This window comes from Acartia tonsa, chromosome 8 (assembly GCF_053477335.1).
Source record: "Acartia tonsa isolate MP-2025a chromosome 8, ASM5347733v1, whole genome shotgun sequence".
Taxonomy (NCBI): domain Eukaryota; kingdom Metazoa; phylum Arthropoda; class Copepoda; order Calanoida; family Acartiidae; genus Acartia; species Acartia tonsa.
The window spans coordinates 37,825,670-37,844,632 of record NC_137267.1 but is presented as its reverse complement, the minus strand read 5'-3'; the positions used below and the strand labels follow the sequence as shown (position 1 = coordinate 37,844,632).

Below are 18,963 nucleotides of genomic sequence, written 5' to 3'. Positions count from 1 at the left end.
TTACTACCGAATATTTGAACGAATATTTCACTTTTTTAAGCATAGACTATTTATAGACTGACAGCAACTTGTTATAGGGTATCTGCGCTCCTAATAAAGTTAAATAAATCTTTTCATATAACTTTAGCTGATTTTTTTATATTTCTTTTTACAGAATTCTTATTCCTGCTTTTCGAGAGTAATTAAATTATGTTGGATAAAAATTAAATTATGGGTGTTATGAAATTGCTTTTATTCATGTCATAATTATTCTTATCTATGTTTAGAATCTTAATAGAAATTGGACCATAAATCTTTTTTCATAATTTGATGGCTAATGCATAACTTAGAGCAAATATGTTTTTGGCGTTTTCCCTTGAAGTATTATTCTTTAAATAGATTAAAAATAAGGGGGTAGGGGGTTTATTTTTTTATAAACCCTCGCAGGGTTAAGAGACTCCAGGGGGAAAAGTTTTTTTTTTCCATCGAAAAAATGTAATGGTTTAAAAGATTTGAATTCCATTATAATTTACAGTCCAATGACTCCTCCCTCCCCGAGCGCATGTTTATAAATAGTTAACGGACATACATCTTTTCGCTGGTTTTACAGCAGCTTCGCTTTTAAGAACAAGAACAACCGTTATGCACAATACCTGTAGGCGATATCTGTGATGGCGAATACGTGGGGAGGGACCTCGTGTCTCTTCTTGCCCTTGTAGATATCGATGATCTTCTCTGTGTAGATGGGTAGGCGCTTGTACGGGTTCACAACCACGCAAAACAGACCAGAGTAAGTCTAAACAAAATAACGTATAAGATCTCTGAAACTGTTTCAAAAACTTTTGAAAATACATTTATCATAATTAAACTGGTATCTAAAGTTTTTAAATAACTCTTTGAATCGAAAACTTTGGGTACTTTCATTGAATTATAATTAGTAGGTTCCAAACTACGTCAAAACGTTTCAACCAATAATTTTAATTTTGTTTATCATCATTTGTAATGAACATCACTTTTTCGTCCATTGTCTTATCCATCAAAATCCCTGGAATGACTAGAATAATTTTTTTTTATAAAAATGGGTTTAATTTCAATGTTTCTTTTTTATCTTTCGATAATGAGTCATTTAGTGTTAAGATAAGAAAATATATGTTTTACCAGAAAATAAACAAATATAAATCAATTTAATGTAAAAACGTAATAAAATGCATTAGTAGATTTATTAAACAAATTGGCGGGGATTCTTTTATTATTATTGTTTTTTTTTAAATAGCGGCTACGACCTTATATTTAGGCATCTAACGGGGAGGGGGGAAGGGCTTCCCTGCAGGGATCTAATGGGATAAGACATTGGCAGATAAATTGATGTAAATCCCCAATAATGATACACATAATTAGTAGATTATAATTTGTGGTTAAAACATTTGGACTAACAACTTAATAAACCAACCATTAAAATTCAAATTCAACAAAGTCCCCAAAACGAATAAAAAACGTGAAAGCTATAAAAACTTCGAGGACTAGTGTAATAAACAGCCCAATGTACCCTTCCTCCCTGGCCTTCATAAAACCCTGTTTAACCATGTTTTAATATTGAAAACTTATCAGCTCAGTGGTTAGCGAGATCTTACGTGACAAACACATGAACCTTCTTTAGTATTTAGGATAATTTTAACCAAAGATCCTTAATTGAAACCTAAATTGGCCTTTTTGTACTGTAAATGTTGAATGATTTCAGCTGAAATGAAATTATTTTGGAACTATAATTTAGGGCCAATTACTGTTTGAATCGTCAGAATAAACGGATATATATATTGGAATTTTGTTCCATAATATTTCATGCCTATTATTTTTTGTTCTATTTGTAAGGGAAAAATATTCTTAACCTACCCTTTATCAAGGATCTAAAGGGATAAGACAATGGTCGAAAAATTGATGTTCATCCCTAATGATAAACTCAAAATTATCCCTTCTTTAGATTGCAATAAGTGGTTGAATCGTTTGGGAAATCAACTTAAAAGGAACCAACCAATCAAAATTCAATAATAGTCCCCAAAGTTGTTAAACCAACAAATAAATAATGTTATTGTAAAACTTTGGGGACTAGTGTAATAAACAGATAAACAGCCCAATGTCCCTTACCCCTATCTACTATATATTTATTTCTATTTTTCATTATATTTTAATTCTTTAGTAGAATCATCAAGTAGACTTAGAATTACAAACATTTTTAAAAAATTTGATTCGTGGATTTTTCATTACTATCAAAGAAGTGAGGCTTATGAGACACTATTTTAAAATCAAGCATAAAACACAAGGGAACACAACCAAACTACCCCGTCTTAAATGGATTAATATGAAACTTTTTAGTTTTATATAAATAAAAAAAATCAGAAGATAATAAACATATTATAGACAAAAAATGTGAAATGTTAAGTAGTAAGTTACAAAATCCTAGATTGTTCCAATTTAAACTATATCTATTAAAAGGATAACTGCAGAGTATGTTGAAGTGGGGGAGGGGGGTATTATTATTCTAGCAATGACACAACGTATTGTTTAAACTTGCAGAGGTGTAGAGCGTGCATATTTTTTTTGTAAGCTTCAAAAAAAGACAAAAAAGTGTATTTTTAAGCATATTTCTTTACTGATAATAACACAAACAAATAAAATATTAATTAAAGGGGAAAGATAGAAAATTAGACAAAAAGGGTTTATAAATAAACTTAGAATTAATATTTGTGAAAAAGTTTAGGCTCCAAATCTCTTGTAAAGTTAAAGTTAAGCGCATGGAATAAATGATTTGAAACCTATTAATCTCTATGTACATCTATCTATACATACTCACATACATACAAGTATTCATTCAATATATTTTTCTGCAAGTCAGGGATCTTAAGGGATAAGACAATATAGACAATCAACATCCCAAATGATGATAAACAAAATTACTCCTTCTGTAGATACTAAAAGTATCAGATACTAGAGTTTAGAACTTCAAAATTCAACTAAAAAACCCAAAAGTTTCTTAGCCAAAGAATAATTTAACGTGGTTATAAAAAAAATGAGGTATTAGTTTGATTTACATTTCACTATTGCGATGTTTTTAAATAGGGTAGGATATTACCAGAAAGGTAGGGGACATTGGACTGTATATCATTCTTTGGTTTTAAACTTTGGGTACTAAATCTTGATGAAACTTTTCAATTAATATATTTAATCTACAGTACTTCTACTTTTCATTGTCCATTGTCCATCTCTTACATATGACAATTATAGGGAATGAAAGATTGAAAAACAAACATATTAAAATATTAAGTGTTTGTCCAAATCATTTTAGGTAGAACTACTTGAATTGCCTATATACTACTCTTATCCCCCCCACCCCTTTATATGTCTGTATGAAGTATAGGATCTCTTGTTAACCACTGGACCAACAAGGTTGTCCTGATAAGGAAATAAATGTTGGTCTTGTGGTGTACTATGTACTACTACTATGTGGAATGAAGGAAATATGACAATTAATTTGAATAAAATTAAAATGTACAGTTTGCCATCCAAATGCAATGCAATTGTTCGTGTGTTTCCATCTGGCTTCCCAAATTTAAGATTATCTGGTCCAAAATATGCAAAATATTTTTGGTCCAATAGCGGAACCAGGGGGTGGGGGGGGATGCCTTGAAAAAAGGGGACTACAAGAGGGAATTAGAGTAGCCTAAAATTCAAAATTAAGGTCAACATGCCGCGCTGATTACGAAGCTTCAGGGATAAAGGGCTATGACTATGGACAGATACTTTCTTGTTTTTAAAAAATTTTGTTATAAAGGAAGTCTCGGGGAAGGAGGGGACATTGGACTGAAAATTACTCAGGTACCCAAAGTTTTATAACCACCAAATCTAATTCGTTGGGTCAAAAACTTTGGGAACTGTTACTGGTCTTTGATTGGTGTTACCAAATTAGTAATATCCAAACTTTTCAACCATTGATTTTAATACACAGAATGAAGCTATTTTGAAGGTGCTTATCGGTATATCGTATAATGTCGTATACCATAAGATTCATCAAAATATGCCTTTATCCCTGCTACGGGACAAACACACACATACACGCACACAAATTTCCAACACACAATAATGGCATGGTTGGTATCATGGATTGAGAGAACACTTGACTTTTAATCACAGTGGTACCCAAAGTCTTATTCGTTGGCTCAAAAACTTTGGATACTTTCATCGAATTTTGATTCAAAATAGTCCAAACCTTTTAACCAATAGTTTTAATCTACAGAATTATTTGAGATGTATATTTTATCGTCCATTGTCTTATCCCTGCAGATCCCTGGGTTGGTTGGTATGCATTATTTTTCTTGGTAGATATTACAAGAACCGCACAATAGTTGATTAAAATGAAATGGAATCGATCAAAAACTTGGCTCCCGATTAAATTTGACCGGGGAAAATCAAAATTGGCATTCTGTTGAGGGGGGGGGGGGGGGGGAAGCGCTACTGCTTTAGGTTTATTCATAAGGATAACAAAACCCTGGGATCTAAGGGGATAAGACAATGGGCGCTAAACTATAAAAAGAATAACTACCCCATCTGTACTTTTAAATTATTGATTTGGACACTTTAATACCTACCCATCAAGATTTACCAAAAGTACCAAAGTTTCTATACTAATCAATGAGGGATACAGTGTCCCCTCCCTCACTCCCTCGAATTTATATAATTTGATAAAACGTCCTATTCAAGAATAACTTCCTATTATATTAGGATAGTAGCGGCTTCGCCCCTAGCCTCTAGGGGCTTTGCCCCAAGAGGAAATTTAGTAGTTTTATGTGAACTAACTTCCCCATAAGAAAAAAAAATTGTGAAAAAATAGGTACCAACGCAAGAAAAAAAAAATAAAGAAAAAAATTGGGGGGTGGGGATTTTTTATTTTTGGGGGGTTAGGGGTGTTCCACCCCCCAAGAAAATAGCCTAAAACCACCACAGGACCAGTAGGTATATTCCCTGAAGAGTAGAATCCGATCGGTTCAGTGGTTACCGAGATCTTAAGGGACAGACAGACGGACAGACTGACATCGTTCTACTTTGTATATTAGGATATATTCAAATATGGTAAAGGGGTAAATTTGATGGGAGGGGCCGTTTTATTAAGTACAAAGACACAATCTTTAGAATATGGTGGGAGGGAGGTAGCAATGAAAGGGAGTTAAAATCGCAGGAATGATTTAACAGATCCTTATGTGTTTTCCCTGAAAGTGCTTATTGAGCAATGACCCCTCACCCTCCCCCCCCCCCATTTAAATTCAAAATTAATTGGAAATAAAAAGGAGAGGGGGGAGGGTTAGTTTTTTCCTCTATGTCTAATACAAAGAAATAAAAAAGAACTATTTATCTCCAAATAAAGGAGGGTATTTGCTCGACTAGGCACTTTGAGGTGAACCGCCGCCAATCTTTTAATAGGGGCGATACTGTACATAGGAATGTCCATATCATTTTTAGCTTAAATATGCCTTATAACTATTGGAATCTTCACACAAAAAAATCAGACACTTATCTTACATAGCTTAGTAAATCTAATATTCAACTTATGTGCTGTCAGCATAATTTTGTCTGAATCAAGATCCCTTTCCCTGAGGGGGAGAGGGAGAAGTGAATTGAGGCATGAATGAAAATTTATTTTACAAATGATTCAAATCAAGTACACAGGATCTCCATAAAATTGACGTCTTAATACGGTCAAAGTTACTTATAGGGTGGACAAATAAAAACAATTTTGAATTCTATAAACTATATGACCCAAGTATCATTTGAATAAGATTTATTCCAGTATGGCTTCGAAACCGATTAATATCCTCTGGATTAGAACCGGTTCTCGTCCATACTGAAAAATCATGTATCGTATCGTATTAAAAACAATTTTCTACAAATGGGAAAAATAATAAGGTTTTGTTGGCCCCTAGGGGCCGAAGGAATTAATCCTGTAATTTCTCGTTTTGATATACCCGGAAAGCTGCCTTTAATACGATGTGATAAAAAGTTTAACTTAAAAAGTTGAGACAGTGTTAATAGCAAAAATATTTTTTCTTGCAATGCTAAGTTTTTAACAAAAAAAGAAGCGCAAGTATTTATAATCTACTTACCCGCATAACCTTTATCCCTACGTACTTAATAACTACAAATGATTGATACATACAAAATTGTTTTATAATCATTTCATTCATCATAACTAAATCTTTATATGGATAGAAAGGTTTTTTTTTAAAAAACGATAGGGATAAGAAAACTGAACAAATATATGATGCATTCATCTTTTCCCCAATTTATAAAAAAAATTAAACATTCTATTTGTTGGATATTAATATTTTAAGTAGCCAATTTGATTTTTAGCTCATGACAAATGATAGCCATTTAAACGAGCGACGGTCATATTTAAACTCTCCACTGATTTCGAGACTTTGTAATTATAGAGTAGTTTCGCAGTTATTACAATAGTCAAATCATAATTTATAATTTTAATTTCTATACTTGATGTAATGGTTATTAACAATGTATATAATTCAAAGTAACTTTAACAACACAACAAAACTTTTGGGATAAATAATCTGACAAACTAACTTTTATAATTATAGAGTAGCTTCGATGCTACTAAAAAAAATGACTTACATAAATAAGACCAGAGTAGTATCTGTCCTTGATGTTGTAGAGGACGGAGGCCTCGTTGAGGCAGGTCAGGTTGGCCATATCCTCAACCTTGTCGAACTTGGGCGGGTTCATCTTTTGCATGTCGTCCTACACGCCAGGGTATATTCGTCATCAAGCAAATTTGGTTAAGTGTAAGTAAGTTAATAACTAAGTTAACATTACCCTAAGTAGCGCAACATTCGTGAGCAAAATTCACCTCAAAGTAAATCCTTATCATAAAGTAACAGGATGTTTGTATGTATGTCTGTACCGAAGGATCTCGCTAACTGCTGAACCGATATGTTTCTCCTTTACAGTGTAGCTTCTCATATCATATGTCCTGGCAAGGATTATACCTATTTTTAGGAAGGGTACCTCCTTTCTTTTTTTCAACAAATAATTTTAATCCACAAAAAGGTGTAATTTTGTTTATCATCCTTGGGGATTTATACTTATTTATCATCCATTGTCTTATCCTTTAGATCACAGAACTAATAACATAGCAGACTTTATGCAGCATAGTTATGATTTTGAATAATTTCTAGAGAAAACAATGTGGAAAATAAAATTTCTAGCTACTTTATGACACGTTCCAACTTTGTTACAACAAGGATAAATATGATCTCTAGTAGCGAAGCAAAAACAAGCAAACAATAGTTCGGGTGAAAAGAATATTAATTCAATAGATAAGTACATAAATTTGAATTTTTTATTATTTTATAAATATAAAATTCTATAAATAGTAACCTAACAATTTATGTATTTAAGTATCTTAAACCCGTCAATATATATGGAATACATAAACAATAATACCTATATAAAATAGACTTATACAGGCAAAACTAAGTTACAGAGTAGCTTCGCTACTAAAAATAGGTCAGACATAAAAGGCAATGCTTTAACTTAATCCAAAAATTTTCTTTGAAATTTTAAACCTAACCCTTTTATATTTATTGCGATGATATTATTTATACATATCTAGAAGTAAAGTGTCAAATGAAATAAAATTTTTGAGGCATTTTGTGAAACTAAATGCATTTTAAAGTAATGTTTAGGAAAAATTTTAATGTTTTAAAAATTTTAATTACATAAGAGTATCTAAAAAAGTACTATTGAAATATAACAGAATTAATTAGAGTGATTGAAAGCTCATGTAACATTGCGCAGCTACTCTATGCTAAACCCTAGTAGTTAATGCGTTCATATGCATAAACTACAATAGTTAGGTACTTTGTTTTCTTTGTTTATTAATTGATGTTTATGACATTAATTGCTTCTTATTTAGGTATAAAGTCAAACTTAAAATAGAAATGATTTGAAGGCATAGAACACGTTGGCCAAAAATGTAAAAAATCCTATTTTTATCCTTTTATCCTAACTCATTTAAATCCTAGATCGTGTATAGACAGGGCCTGACCTGGCAAAAATAAACGCGCAAAAACTTGCAAAAAAAAAGTTTAACTTTGTGTTGTTTAGATAGAATGATTGTTTGAAAGTTTGTCGGGAAGGAAAGTAGTTCTTAATAATGCAGGGATAAGTAAATAGTAGAATAAATTAACGTGCAGGATATTTTAAGATACAAGGAACGGTAAATAGGTAAATATACAAGTTTATAGAATATAACTAAAACTAGGTCATGTCCATACGTCCCTCCATTAAACTAATTTCTCTACCTTTTACATTTATCTATAGACTTGGATATTTTCATATTGGTAGTGATTTATAAATAATACATGCCAAACAATAGGAGAATAGGATTAATTTTCAATTTTTTTGTTCACTTGATTTTGCTTAAAATCTTTTAGCCCTAGTTATCATCCTTATATTACTGAAAAGTTCCGATTTGGTGACGTTTGTTTTTGTGCGACTTTTTAATGTATTTAAGTGAAGCAAATACGTTGGGTAACACTTGCAACTGAGATAAGTAACATGAAAACCGAACGCAGTTTCCCTCAAATTGCCTATTCTAACAGAAAAACGACACCCCCCCCCCCCTTCCATGAAGAGGTTGGTGGTTTGTTTGTTATGAAAGGTTATGTTGTTATATTGGCACCACAAATATATGCCCCGCAAGGGGTTGTACATAGAGGAAAAAACTAACCCCCCACCCCCTTTGAATTCAATTAACTTTAAAAAAAAAGGGGGGGGGGGTAAGGACTCGATAGGCACTTTGAGGGATTGCACCAAACTAAAATAAATACTACACTTCCTAAGGGGTAGATAACAACCCTTTCCATACCCACGCCCCTATTAGCTACCTAGTTTTAGATTTTAATTTTATAATATATATTAGGTAAGAAATGATTTAGTACCTCAAAAAAAAAATAATACTAATGACTAATTCTATCCCAAGTAAAAATGTCCAACAAGATAATAATCTAAAAGCCTTCAAAAAATTGCTATTTTTGACTGACCGAAAAGGTTTATACCTAAGTATAAAACAGTTTTGTTTTATCTATCTAATTCTTATTTTGATGAAAAATAAGGTAACCCATAATATTCGCTCGTAGCAGCTGCGAAAGAATATCGTGTATTATGTAATTAACTCTTGCACTTTTCATAAAAGGTCCTACAAAGGGGGGGGGGCGAAAGTGACACTTTTTGAAACCAAAACTAAAAGTCAACAAAGGAACTCAACTAAAAAAAGAGTTACAGGTCTGAGATTTTGCATGGCAGTTGCTTTATAGGGGTACAATATGGAACTGTGAAGAAACGGCGGCGCAACCGCCGAAAACCGCCGTTTCCCGCCGAAATTTTTTTTGCCTTTTCTTGGCGGTTTTCGGCGGTTGCGCCGCCGTTTCTTCACAGTTCCATATTGTACCCCTTTAAAGCAACTACCATGCAAAATGTCAGACCTGTAACTCTTTTTTTTAGTTGAGTTCCTTTGACTTTTAGTTTTGGTTTCAAAAAGTGTCACTTTCGCCCCCCCCCTTTTGACGATTTTTTTGCAATATTGAAATATTATGTATATGCTCAAGAGAAAAGTTTTTGGAGACCAGAGTTTTGGAGGTCCAATGGGCAAAGGAAATAATAAATTGTGGGTCTTATATTTGATGTTATATTATCCATCAGATAGCTCATAATGTTAAATTATCCACCATGGAAAACAAATATTTGTAGGTATTAGTTGTATCTCATTGTTTTTGTTATGCAGGAGAGAATTAAGAGTCAACCAGACAGTTAATGGTGTTTATTAATATACGAAATTGAACTATTTTTACAGATTTGTAGCACCCTTTCTTTGTAGCTGTAACTTTGCTAGCTTGGGTACGTTGTTGTAACTTGGGCCAGGGTAGGTAGGTAAAGTAAAGCTTGACGAACATGCAAAATTGCACGCAAATTACATTATTTTGGCATTACAATATCCTAACATCCATATTGCAAGTGTGTTTGTGTGTGTTTGTATGTGTGAGTGTGTGTGTGTATGTATGAGTGTGTGGTATTGTGATTTTGAATACATATATGTTTTGTCTTTTAACTTTATGTTATTTCCAAATAACTTATCTTAATGAATCTTAAAGAGCTGAGGTAAGAAGTTAAACTGGACATTTTGAATAAAAATCTACGATAAAATTCTGTCTAAGACAATTTTATAATTTGATTAAGTTATAATAATAAATGTTTTAAGTTGGTTAAAAGAAACGCATTGTGTTGTTTAGTGTTTTTTTTAGTTAAATAATAACAATACTATAACTGCACTAAATAGGGAAAATAATGACAAAAACTCTAGTGTGTTATTGATAAAAATTGAAGGTAAGAACCACCTGTTTGGTATTGAGTGCCGGTAATGGGTGCAACATGAATTGAGTTTTAAATCCTTATTCAAAATTATCATGCGTGGTAATCAAGGCCCAATAGCCGCATCTGCAGCCGCGTTAAGTTGCAGTTCTTTAAACAAATCCAAAGCTGCCTTAAGTGAATTACTGCAGCAAAGTTTCACTTACATTTTGGCAATTTGCCCCAAGCTTCAACTGCCCTTAAAAAATACTGCCAAGTAAATCCCCCTTTTTAAACAAGATTTTCAATAACCCGCAGCTGGCCCACCCTATAAATTGGAGGCTGACGAGCCCTGGTTAGTGGTTATGCCAATATTTTAACAGATTAAATTAATATTATTTGTTCAAGTCCTTATCTTTTATTATGAATCATGGTATTTCTGCATTGCTTGCTTGCTAGGCACCTAAGAATTGTTTATCTTAAAATAAAAATACATTAAAATAAGTTAGGTAAGGAAGCTATTCATCAGCTAGAAATGAATTATTTGTACTTGGGTTGGTAAAACATTCATTTGTTTGTACACATTAAGCCAGGGAGGGATAAGGCAATGGAGGCTGAATTAGTCTACCCTAACTTTCTCTTAATAATTATAAGCTATTAGATTAGGTAGGGGAAGAAATATTTTGCATTGTCCTCCCTGTATCCTTAAAAAGCATATTTACTAGGTATCATATAATGTTTGCTTGTTTTTAGAGATAACAGTCAACTTTTTTACTGTTTTCTCCTAAAAATTCAATGACAATGAAAAATAGATGGAATGAGTAAAATCAAATATTGTCTTTAAGACTTCTTTTTAACCTTAACATTGAATGCTTTAACTTTTATACAGTGTATAAAAAGAATCATATTTATACAATTAAATACCTAGTTTTAATATAATGAGATTTTTGTCTTATGTAAGAATGTTTCACTGCTAATTACTTTTTACCTACCAATAATACGTATTATTTTCCTCAAAATATGAAAAAAATATTTTCTGTTTTTAAACTCAATAAGAGTTGACGACGAATATCCTGCCTTAGCGACCATCTTCCTCTTGCCAGTCTCGACAAGCTCTACCTCGACCTCCTCGCCTTGCTGGCGCTTCATGGAGGCGGCTACGTAGCCAGTGGACTCGTGGGGAACCCATACGAGCTTCTTCTTGGCCCATTCGGCCTGCAAACGCGATTTTCAGATGTCAATATTTTTCAATATAATAAAGGATGATAATAAAACGCTAAAATTGGCTCCACATTATCTATAAAGTCTAGACTCGACAATTTTAATTTGATTGGATCTTAAGGGTTAATACAATGAAGGAGAAGTTCATTTAGATATCCCCTACAATGATAAACAATAGTACCCTTTCTGAAGAATTAAACCGTTTATATGGAATTTTCGATACTCCTAGTTTGAAACCAACCAATCATAGTTCATTAGAGAAACCAAAGTGTTTGAGCCAACGAATAAGATGATGTGGTTATAAAACTTCATTGTAATTCACAGAACATTATCCAAATATATAAAACTACAAAAGTTTTAAAAGGTTAGCCAAGTTAAGACATCTTAATATGTTCAAGTATCAAATAAATACAAATATTCCCCCATTTCGTACAATATCAAAATCAAGGTGATTAAAATCCCCCAAAATAAGTGTTATAGGTAGGTATGTGATAATGTGATATCAAGGGTCATTTCACATTCCACATTTCTTTAAATATTTCACACATTCCGACAGGAAAGGGATATGAAACAGCGGGGAGGGAGGGAGGGGCCATTGGACAAAAAAGAATGCTCTGGTACCCAACGCTTTGTAACCGCGTTATCTTGTTGTCTTGTTCCTTTAGATCCCTTGGACGAGAAACAATATTAAAGTCTAACTTTTGAAATTAAGAGAGACAGATCTAAGTAAGTCTGTTTCATTGATATCTCACAAGTTTTCAATTAGTTTCCAACTTCAACACATAGAACAGGATAAAATAGTTAAAACTTTCTGGTTTAGTATTATTCGAAATTTAAAATAAAGATACAGGTATTATTATATTAGGAAACATTTAAAAATGCGGGAAACTTTTTTATGGTGCAATATCACTATTCAAAACTACCTACTATGTACATTCAATAGGAAAGGTTACGGCAGGACACCTGCCATAAAATGGCCTAGGTTAGGTGTTACAGTGTAGCCCCATTTAAAAAAGCGATTTAATAATGAGACATTTAAATATTAAGGTAACTTCAAAGGTTTGAAAACTTGGGTACTTTTAACTAATCTTGATTGGTTGGTTTAATGTCCTAACTTTTCAAAAATAACATAAATCTAGGGTAATTTAATTATGATTATTAGCATTAGGCAGGGAATATTGTATGTACATAAAATCGTCCTTTGTCTAAAGGATTCCTGCATTAATTGCAATTCAATAGATGTATCTTATCTCTATACATGGATATGGAAAGAAAAAGTATCAGATTTCGGCCTATTTTCACAGTAGCCTTCTCCTATTTCTAGCTCCTGTGGGGGGCTCAAACCCTCTACTTTGTTTTCTTTCCATGATCCGAGAACTTTATAGTCATTGAAATTTTACATTTATATTCACCAAAAAAATTGACATCTGAAACTTTCCTGTGTGGCTGGATCACTGAACGCGTTGCGGTCAACCACAAGAAATTTAAGGTCCGGATCGGACCGGTCCACGTCAACCATGGTTACTGTGCTTCGCTGCTGCTGCTATTTTGACCGGTTTATGGGTCGACTCCGCCGATAAACGGGGGGGAGCGTGAGGGGGTGGGGGGGATGTTATCACTCACACACGCACACGCGAGTTTAGTTATCACTTGTTCACGTCCACAATGGAAGTAAAGTTTTCTATCTGAAATTAAGATTTTAATTTTAATGGGATTTATAAATACTGGAGTCAGCTCCCCCAGAATAATCTAGAGGCTTTTTATGCGAACTGGTATGAAACAACGCCCAAGACTTCCTTTTTAATTATGAAGTAGTTTATAACATCCTAGGACTTAAATAAAGTTTCCCTAAAATCAAGAACTCAAATAATAAAGTGTGGTTGGCGAGATATTAATGGATTAGCAAAAAAAAACTTTAAATAGTGAGAAGATTTTCATATCACTTACCTATAGGTATTAAATAGATTTACAGAGCTTGTAATAAAGGGATACCTAACTTCTAACTTCTACATTTGAGATTTAATTAATAGTAGTTAAATGAAGATTACCATGTTGATTAGTCAATTTCAAATAAATGTTGAAGTGTACCCTTCGAAAAGTATAATAAATTCACGTTATGTGTTTTACGATAAAAAGAGTTTATTTCTAAGAAATATGAATAAAACTTACTGATAATAGCAACTTTACATCACAATAACCACAAAAATATTCTTATCTTTCCTATTATTCATTATTACAGCAATAAAAGATATCAAATATTTCTTATAAAGACTTGCCTAGGTACCTACCTAGGTATTTAGAAAATGTATAGAAATTAAACATAACAGAAGGTTATGTAGAAAAATCAGTTGTAACAGTCAACTGTTTGGTTTCTGTCTTTGCTATTTTAATACTTTTTAAATGGAAATTCAAAAGAATTTAAAAATTGTAAACATTTTACTTGCTTAGGAATTTAGAAAAAAAATATAAAATACCAAGTGCCTAAAACATTACCTTCCTATTTTAAAAACACAATCCCATCAATGATAAAAATGAAAATATACAAAATGTATGATATTGGTGCATAACTAAACAAAAATATGTATAATCTATTCCTCTAAATGTCAAGAAATGAATGTGGAACAGCGTATAATATCAAACTATTTTTACATCCTTGCTTTGTTTGGAAATCTTATCAAAGTTTTAAATACTTCCTAAATTAATTCAATTAAATATTATTCAAAGTTGTTCATTTGTTAACAAATAAATTGACCCATTTTTAAACAAAATTATTTTAGCAGTTAATTAGGAAAATGCCTTATTTTAACGTAAACACTAAAAATATAGTTTTAAAATTAGAAAATATGCTCTTAAATTAATAACAAGTGGCTGCGTATCTAGCATATAGATGCTCTGTATTTGAAAAGGGATGGAGGGAAAAGAAATATAGCTTAGAACAATCCAATATGACTTAAATCATAAAATATTACAGCAAAAACCCATCCAGAGAACTAAGTGAAACTTCCCTGATTAGGAGAACTCAATCGGTTCACTAGTTAGCTAGATCTGAACAAACAAAAAATAAGAATAGTTTTATTAATGATTACCCGAAAACCCATTTGTGGAAGTCCCCTTATTGTTTAAGATAGAACTGCTATAATAAGAAAAATAATACTTTATAGAACTTGAAAGATCAAATCATTTCCTATTAGGTAGCTGATTGTAAAAATATTATTATGAAAATTGTCTTTAAAAACAATTTTAAGATATACAGTAAAATGCTTTTAAAAAATTTGTAATATCTAAAATAAATATTAAAACTACCTAGATGACTCATATAACAAAGTTATTGTAACCTAGCCAGTTGAAATAATCAATAAAGGTGCAATATGATGTAAGATATGTAGAATAACAATTAGCCCTATTACACTAGAGTAATTATAAAAGTTTTGTGTGTTTTTATTACTTTATAACACCTGTACATTTATAGTTAGATGTAACTTATCAATTTTATAAAATGTAGGTTAAAGCTATATTTCAGTTATTACTAATAAAGTAGTTCTCTTTTAATGGAAGCTTCTTAAACTTCTTACAGTATCCAAGCTGGATTTAAGCCATTTCATTTTTAGATTTAAGCATTGAGGATGTTTTGACGATATTTTTATACCGCCTTCCTAATTCATTAAATACAGAGCAATGAACGCTTTCGCTATTATATCTTAAAATGTTAAATTCTTATTAGATTATTATTTCTTACACTTTTTTTCAACTTATTTTTATAAAGTATAAATTTAAATTTAAAACAAAAATGTAGATTGGCTAAAGTTTTATTGGAATAAAACTTTTTTTGGCATTAAATATAAGTAAAAGTTTCTTATTAATTTAATCATATTAAAAATTAATCTCTTGTTGTTTTGTTATTTTTTTAAATTGTTAGATAGATATAGAAAAAGAACACAATGTTTAAATAAAGGAACATATTTTTTTAATAATTTTAACCAATAACCTTAAAATGGGTTGAAATTATGAACTAACTTTTAAAAATACGTTCATGTTATACCTATTTGTTGCATACCTAGCGAAAAAAGATATGGATATAATCCATCCTTTTATATTAGGTGGCAAGAAATTGTTGTCTGTAGCTTAAGATTTCGATAACTACTAAAATTCTCCAAGTTTTACATAGGTCCAGGGATGGATTTGGGCTATTCAATATTCGGATTTAAGTCTTGGGATGGTTTTGGACTATTTTATGGATTATCCTATAACTTCGAATACAGATTCTTGAATGCTTCAATTATAATTGCTAGAAAAATTGAAATCTAGTTCTCACATAAAAGAAAAATTACATAAGGTAAAGAATGTAAAAAGATTTAACCAATGACCCCAATAAAAAAGGTAAAAATTAAGTTCAAAACACAGTTTAACAGTTTTGAAAAGATTTATATATCATTTTCATTGTGGAAAAGAGTTAAAAATAGAAAGATAAATATTTGAATAAGCTCTGTAGACCGTTTCAATGAGCCGCATGGAACCAGTTCTTAATACAAATGTGCACTTTCTGTTTTGTCTAAAAGAAAAAGGACTTTACAGACATTTTAAGACAATAAATGCTTTTGAGCCTTAATATTTTTTTTTATAAAACAACTTTTAAGCATTGTAGATAATAGATTTTATTAAAATTACACTAAAACTTATTAGAAAATGGTATAAATATGAAAAAAAGTTGTAATCTGCGCGCGCATGGGTGGAAACTCAATGATACATAACTTAACACAAAAAAATATATTCAATACTTAGCAGCAGTTCATCGAACTTAATTCAATGCTTTGTGTTAATAATTTTGATAAAAGCTGTATCAAGTCCGGGAAGTTTAATTTGTTTTCACAAAATATTATTATTAAGCATAAAAAAATGCAACAAGTTATAAAAGGTTTATCGGTTACTACCGGTATTTTGACAATTCAAAAAAAAGCTCGCAATCTATACACACACACAAACAGACACTTTAGTGTCTATGTTCACATGTTTTTATAAAGATGCTAAAAGAAACATTGTAATGTAAATGGGTTACTTTAGAATCACCGGCTATGCCATGTTGTAGTAATAATAACATATCACTATAAGGTATAATTGTACTGATAGTTCTCATGTAACTGGCAGGCAGTGGTGCCAAGAAGAGAAGAGTGCTTGAATGGGCATGTTCAGGCCTTTTTTCTTCCTTGGCTTGAGTCAGAGGGTTTATAGAGTAGTATGTGACTGAGAGATAAGTCTGTCTAGTGTGTGTATGAGTGTGTGTGTGTGTCAGTGTACCTGGCTGATAGTGTTGCCGGAATTAGAGTTGCGCTCTGGCCAAATTCATGATAATGATTTTATGAAAAAGTTAAAAGTACATGTTTAAACAAAGACAGTTGTTTTAAATGAATTAATACATGAAGTGTGTACAATTAACATTTGAGTTCAACTTTATATAGGTAACAAATAAACTTTTGTGTGTGTAACATCAAACTAAATCCAAGTACAAAGTAGAATTATGTGTTTCTGTCTGACCTCATGTGCTTTACTTGCACTGTGGTGGTAATTATGTACTTTCTTGGGTATTAGCAAATACACCCTTATAGGCCCCTAAGAATACTTCAGGGGGAGGGAACCACCCTGCCCATTTTAAAGGGAGGGGCGATTGTGACACTTTTTGAAACCAAAATTACAGGAACTCAACTTAAAAAATTGTTACAGCACTGAAATTTGGAATGACAGTCACTTGAAAGAGGTACAATTTGGAAAGAAAAAATTGTGAAACATCCACTACTGCCGTTGCCTGCCAAAAACAATTTGGCGATAGTGGCGGTTCCGTCACCATTTCTTCACAGTTCCACTTTGTTCCTCTTTGAAGCAACTGCCATCCCTGATTTCAGTGCTGTAACTCTTTTTTTAGTGGAGTTCCTTTGACTTTTAGTTTTGCTTTTATAAAGTGTCAAAACCACCTCCACCCTTTTAAAAAAAGTAGAAAAAATGAGAATCATATTAGTTCATTGGTTAGCATAATCTTAATATTCACGGAAGTTTATGATTGCACAAGGATTTACCACAAAAATGTTTAGGTCTCTAGCTGTAATAGAAGCCATGATATTCATGATATATGGATATAGTAAAATCTTGACAAAAAATCAGTCATAAAATCGGTCAAATAGTCAAATGGTCATAACACCACTTTTCTCAGATGTTCATTGTTATCTAAATATTCGCCAAAAAAAAGTTAGGTCTCTACCTTAAACACAATAGTCATAATGTAGAAATTGAGATTTATTTAGAATTTTATCTAATTTTGATGCCACCTAACCGACTTTGACCAGACACTATGACTGACACAGACCAGATATCCTTATAAAATCAACTCTTGCAGACATATAATTACAAAACTTAAAAAGTCACAGCTTTCTATCTTACCTTAAAAAAATGAGAATGAAAAAACTAGAGGGGGGGGGGGCTGATTTCGCCCCCCAAACAGGAAACAATATGAGGTTCACTAAATTCAAGTTCAAATGCATTTCGTGCAACTACCCCTTTCCATGTTTAATTTTAAACTCTAAGAACTTTTATTTTTTAAAGCTTTAAAGTTAGTTAATGGCACAAAATGCCTAAGAAACTTTTTGTCATCACAGATTCTTTAACATTCAATTTTAATAATTTAGTTTTCTAAATTGTCATAAAATTAAGCATATGTAGAAAGGGGGGGGGGGGGGCGAAAGTGACACTTTTTGAAACCAAAACTAAAAGTCAAAGGAACTCAACTGAAAAAAAGAGTTACAGGTCTGACATTTTGCATGGCAGTTGCTTTATAGGGGAACTGTGAAGAAACGGCGTCGCAACCGCCGAAAACCGCCATGAAAAGGCAAAAAAAAATTCGGCGGGAAACGGCGGTTTTCGGCGGTTGCGCCGCCGTTTCTTCACAGTTCCATATTGTACCCCTATAAAGCAACTGCCATGCAAAATCTCAGACCTGTAACTCTTTTTTTAGTTGAGTTCCTTTGTTGACTTTTAGTTTTGGTTTCAAAAAGTGTCACTTTCGCCCCCCCCCCCCCCCCCTTTAAATTATTTCCCCTTGTCAAGTACAGGGATCCCCATATTTAAAATCAGTCTCTCCTGGATTTCATAAGGGACCCTAATTGGTATATAGTTCACAATTTTGACACTAGATGTCCTGTTATTAAAAAAAAGACTATTTCTATGTTCATTAATAAAGCAAAATTTTTGTTACAGGATGAAGAGCAAGATATATTTTACTTGAAATTTGGTCTCTTCTAGGCTCAAAAAAAGACACCTTCAAATCTGAAAATTGGGGGTTTATTTTCTAGAGGGGGGAAGGGTAACTTGACT

General features: G+C 32.1%; 1 protein-coding gene across 7 annotated transcripts in view; it reads right to left on the bottom strand.

Moving 5' to 3' along the window:
* zip (myosin heavy chain 10) overlaps positions 1-13,267 on the bottom strand; it is a 206,062-nt gene extending 192,795 nt beyond the window's left edge. For all 7 annotated transcript variants that reach the window (XM_080170331.1, XM_080170330.1, XM_080170327.1 and 4 more), the window contains exons 1-4: positions 13,049-13,267; positions 11,464-11,604; positions 6,652-6,777; positions 633-775 (exon numbers count right to left, since the gene is read on the bottom strand). In XM_080170331.1, coding sequence (XP_080026457.1) covers positions 633-775; positions 6,652-6,777; positions 11,464-11,604; positions 13,049-13,126 — 488 coding nt within the window. In that variant the 5' untranslated portion in view covers positions 13,127-13,267. The remainder of the gene's footprint in view (positions 1-632; positions 776-6,651; positions 6,778-11,463; positions 11,605-13,048) is intronic.
* Between the last annotated feature and the right edge of the window lie 5,696 nt (positions 13,268-18,963).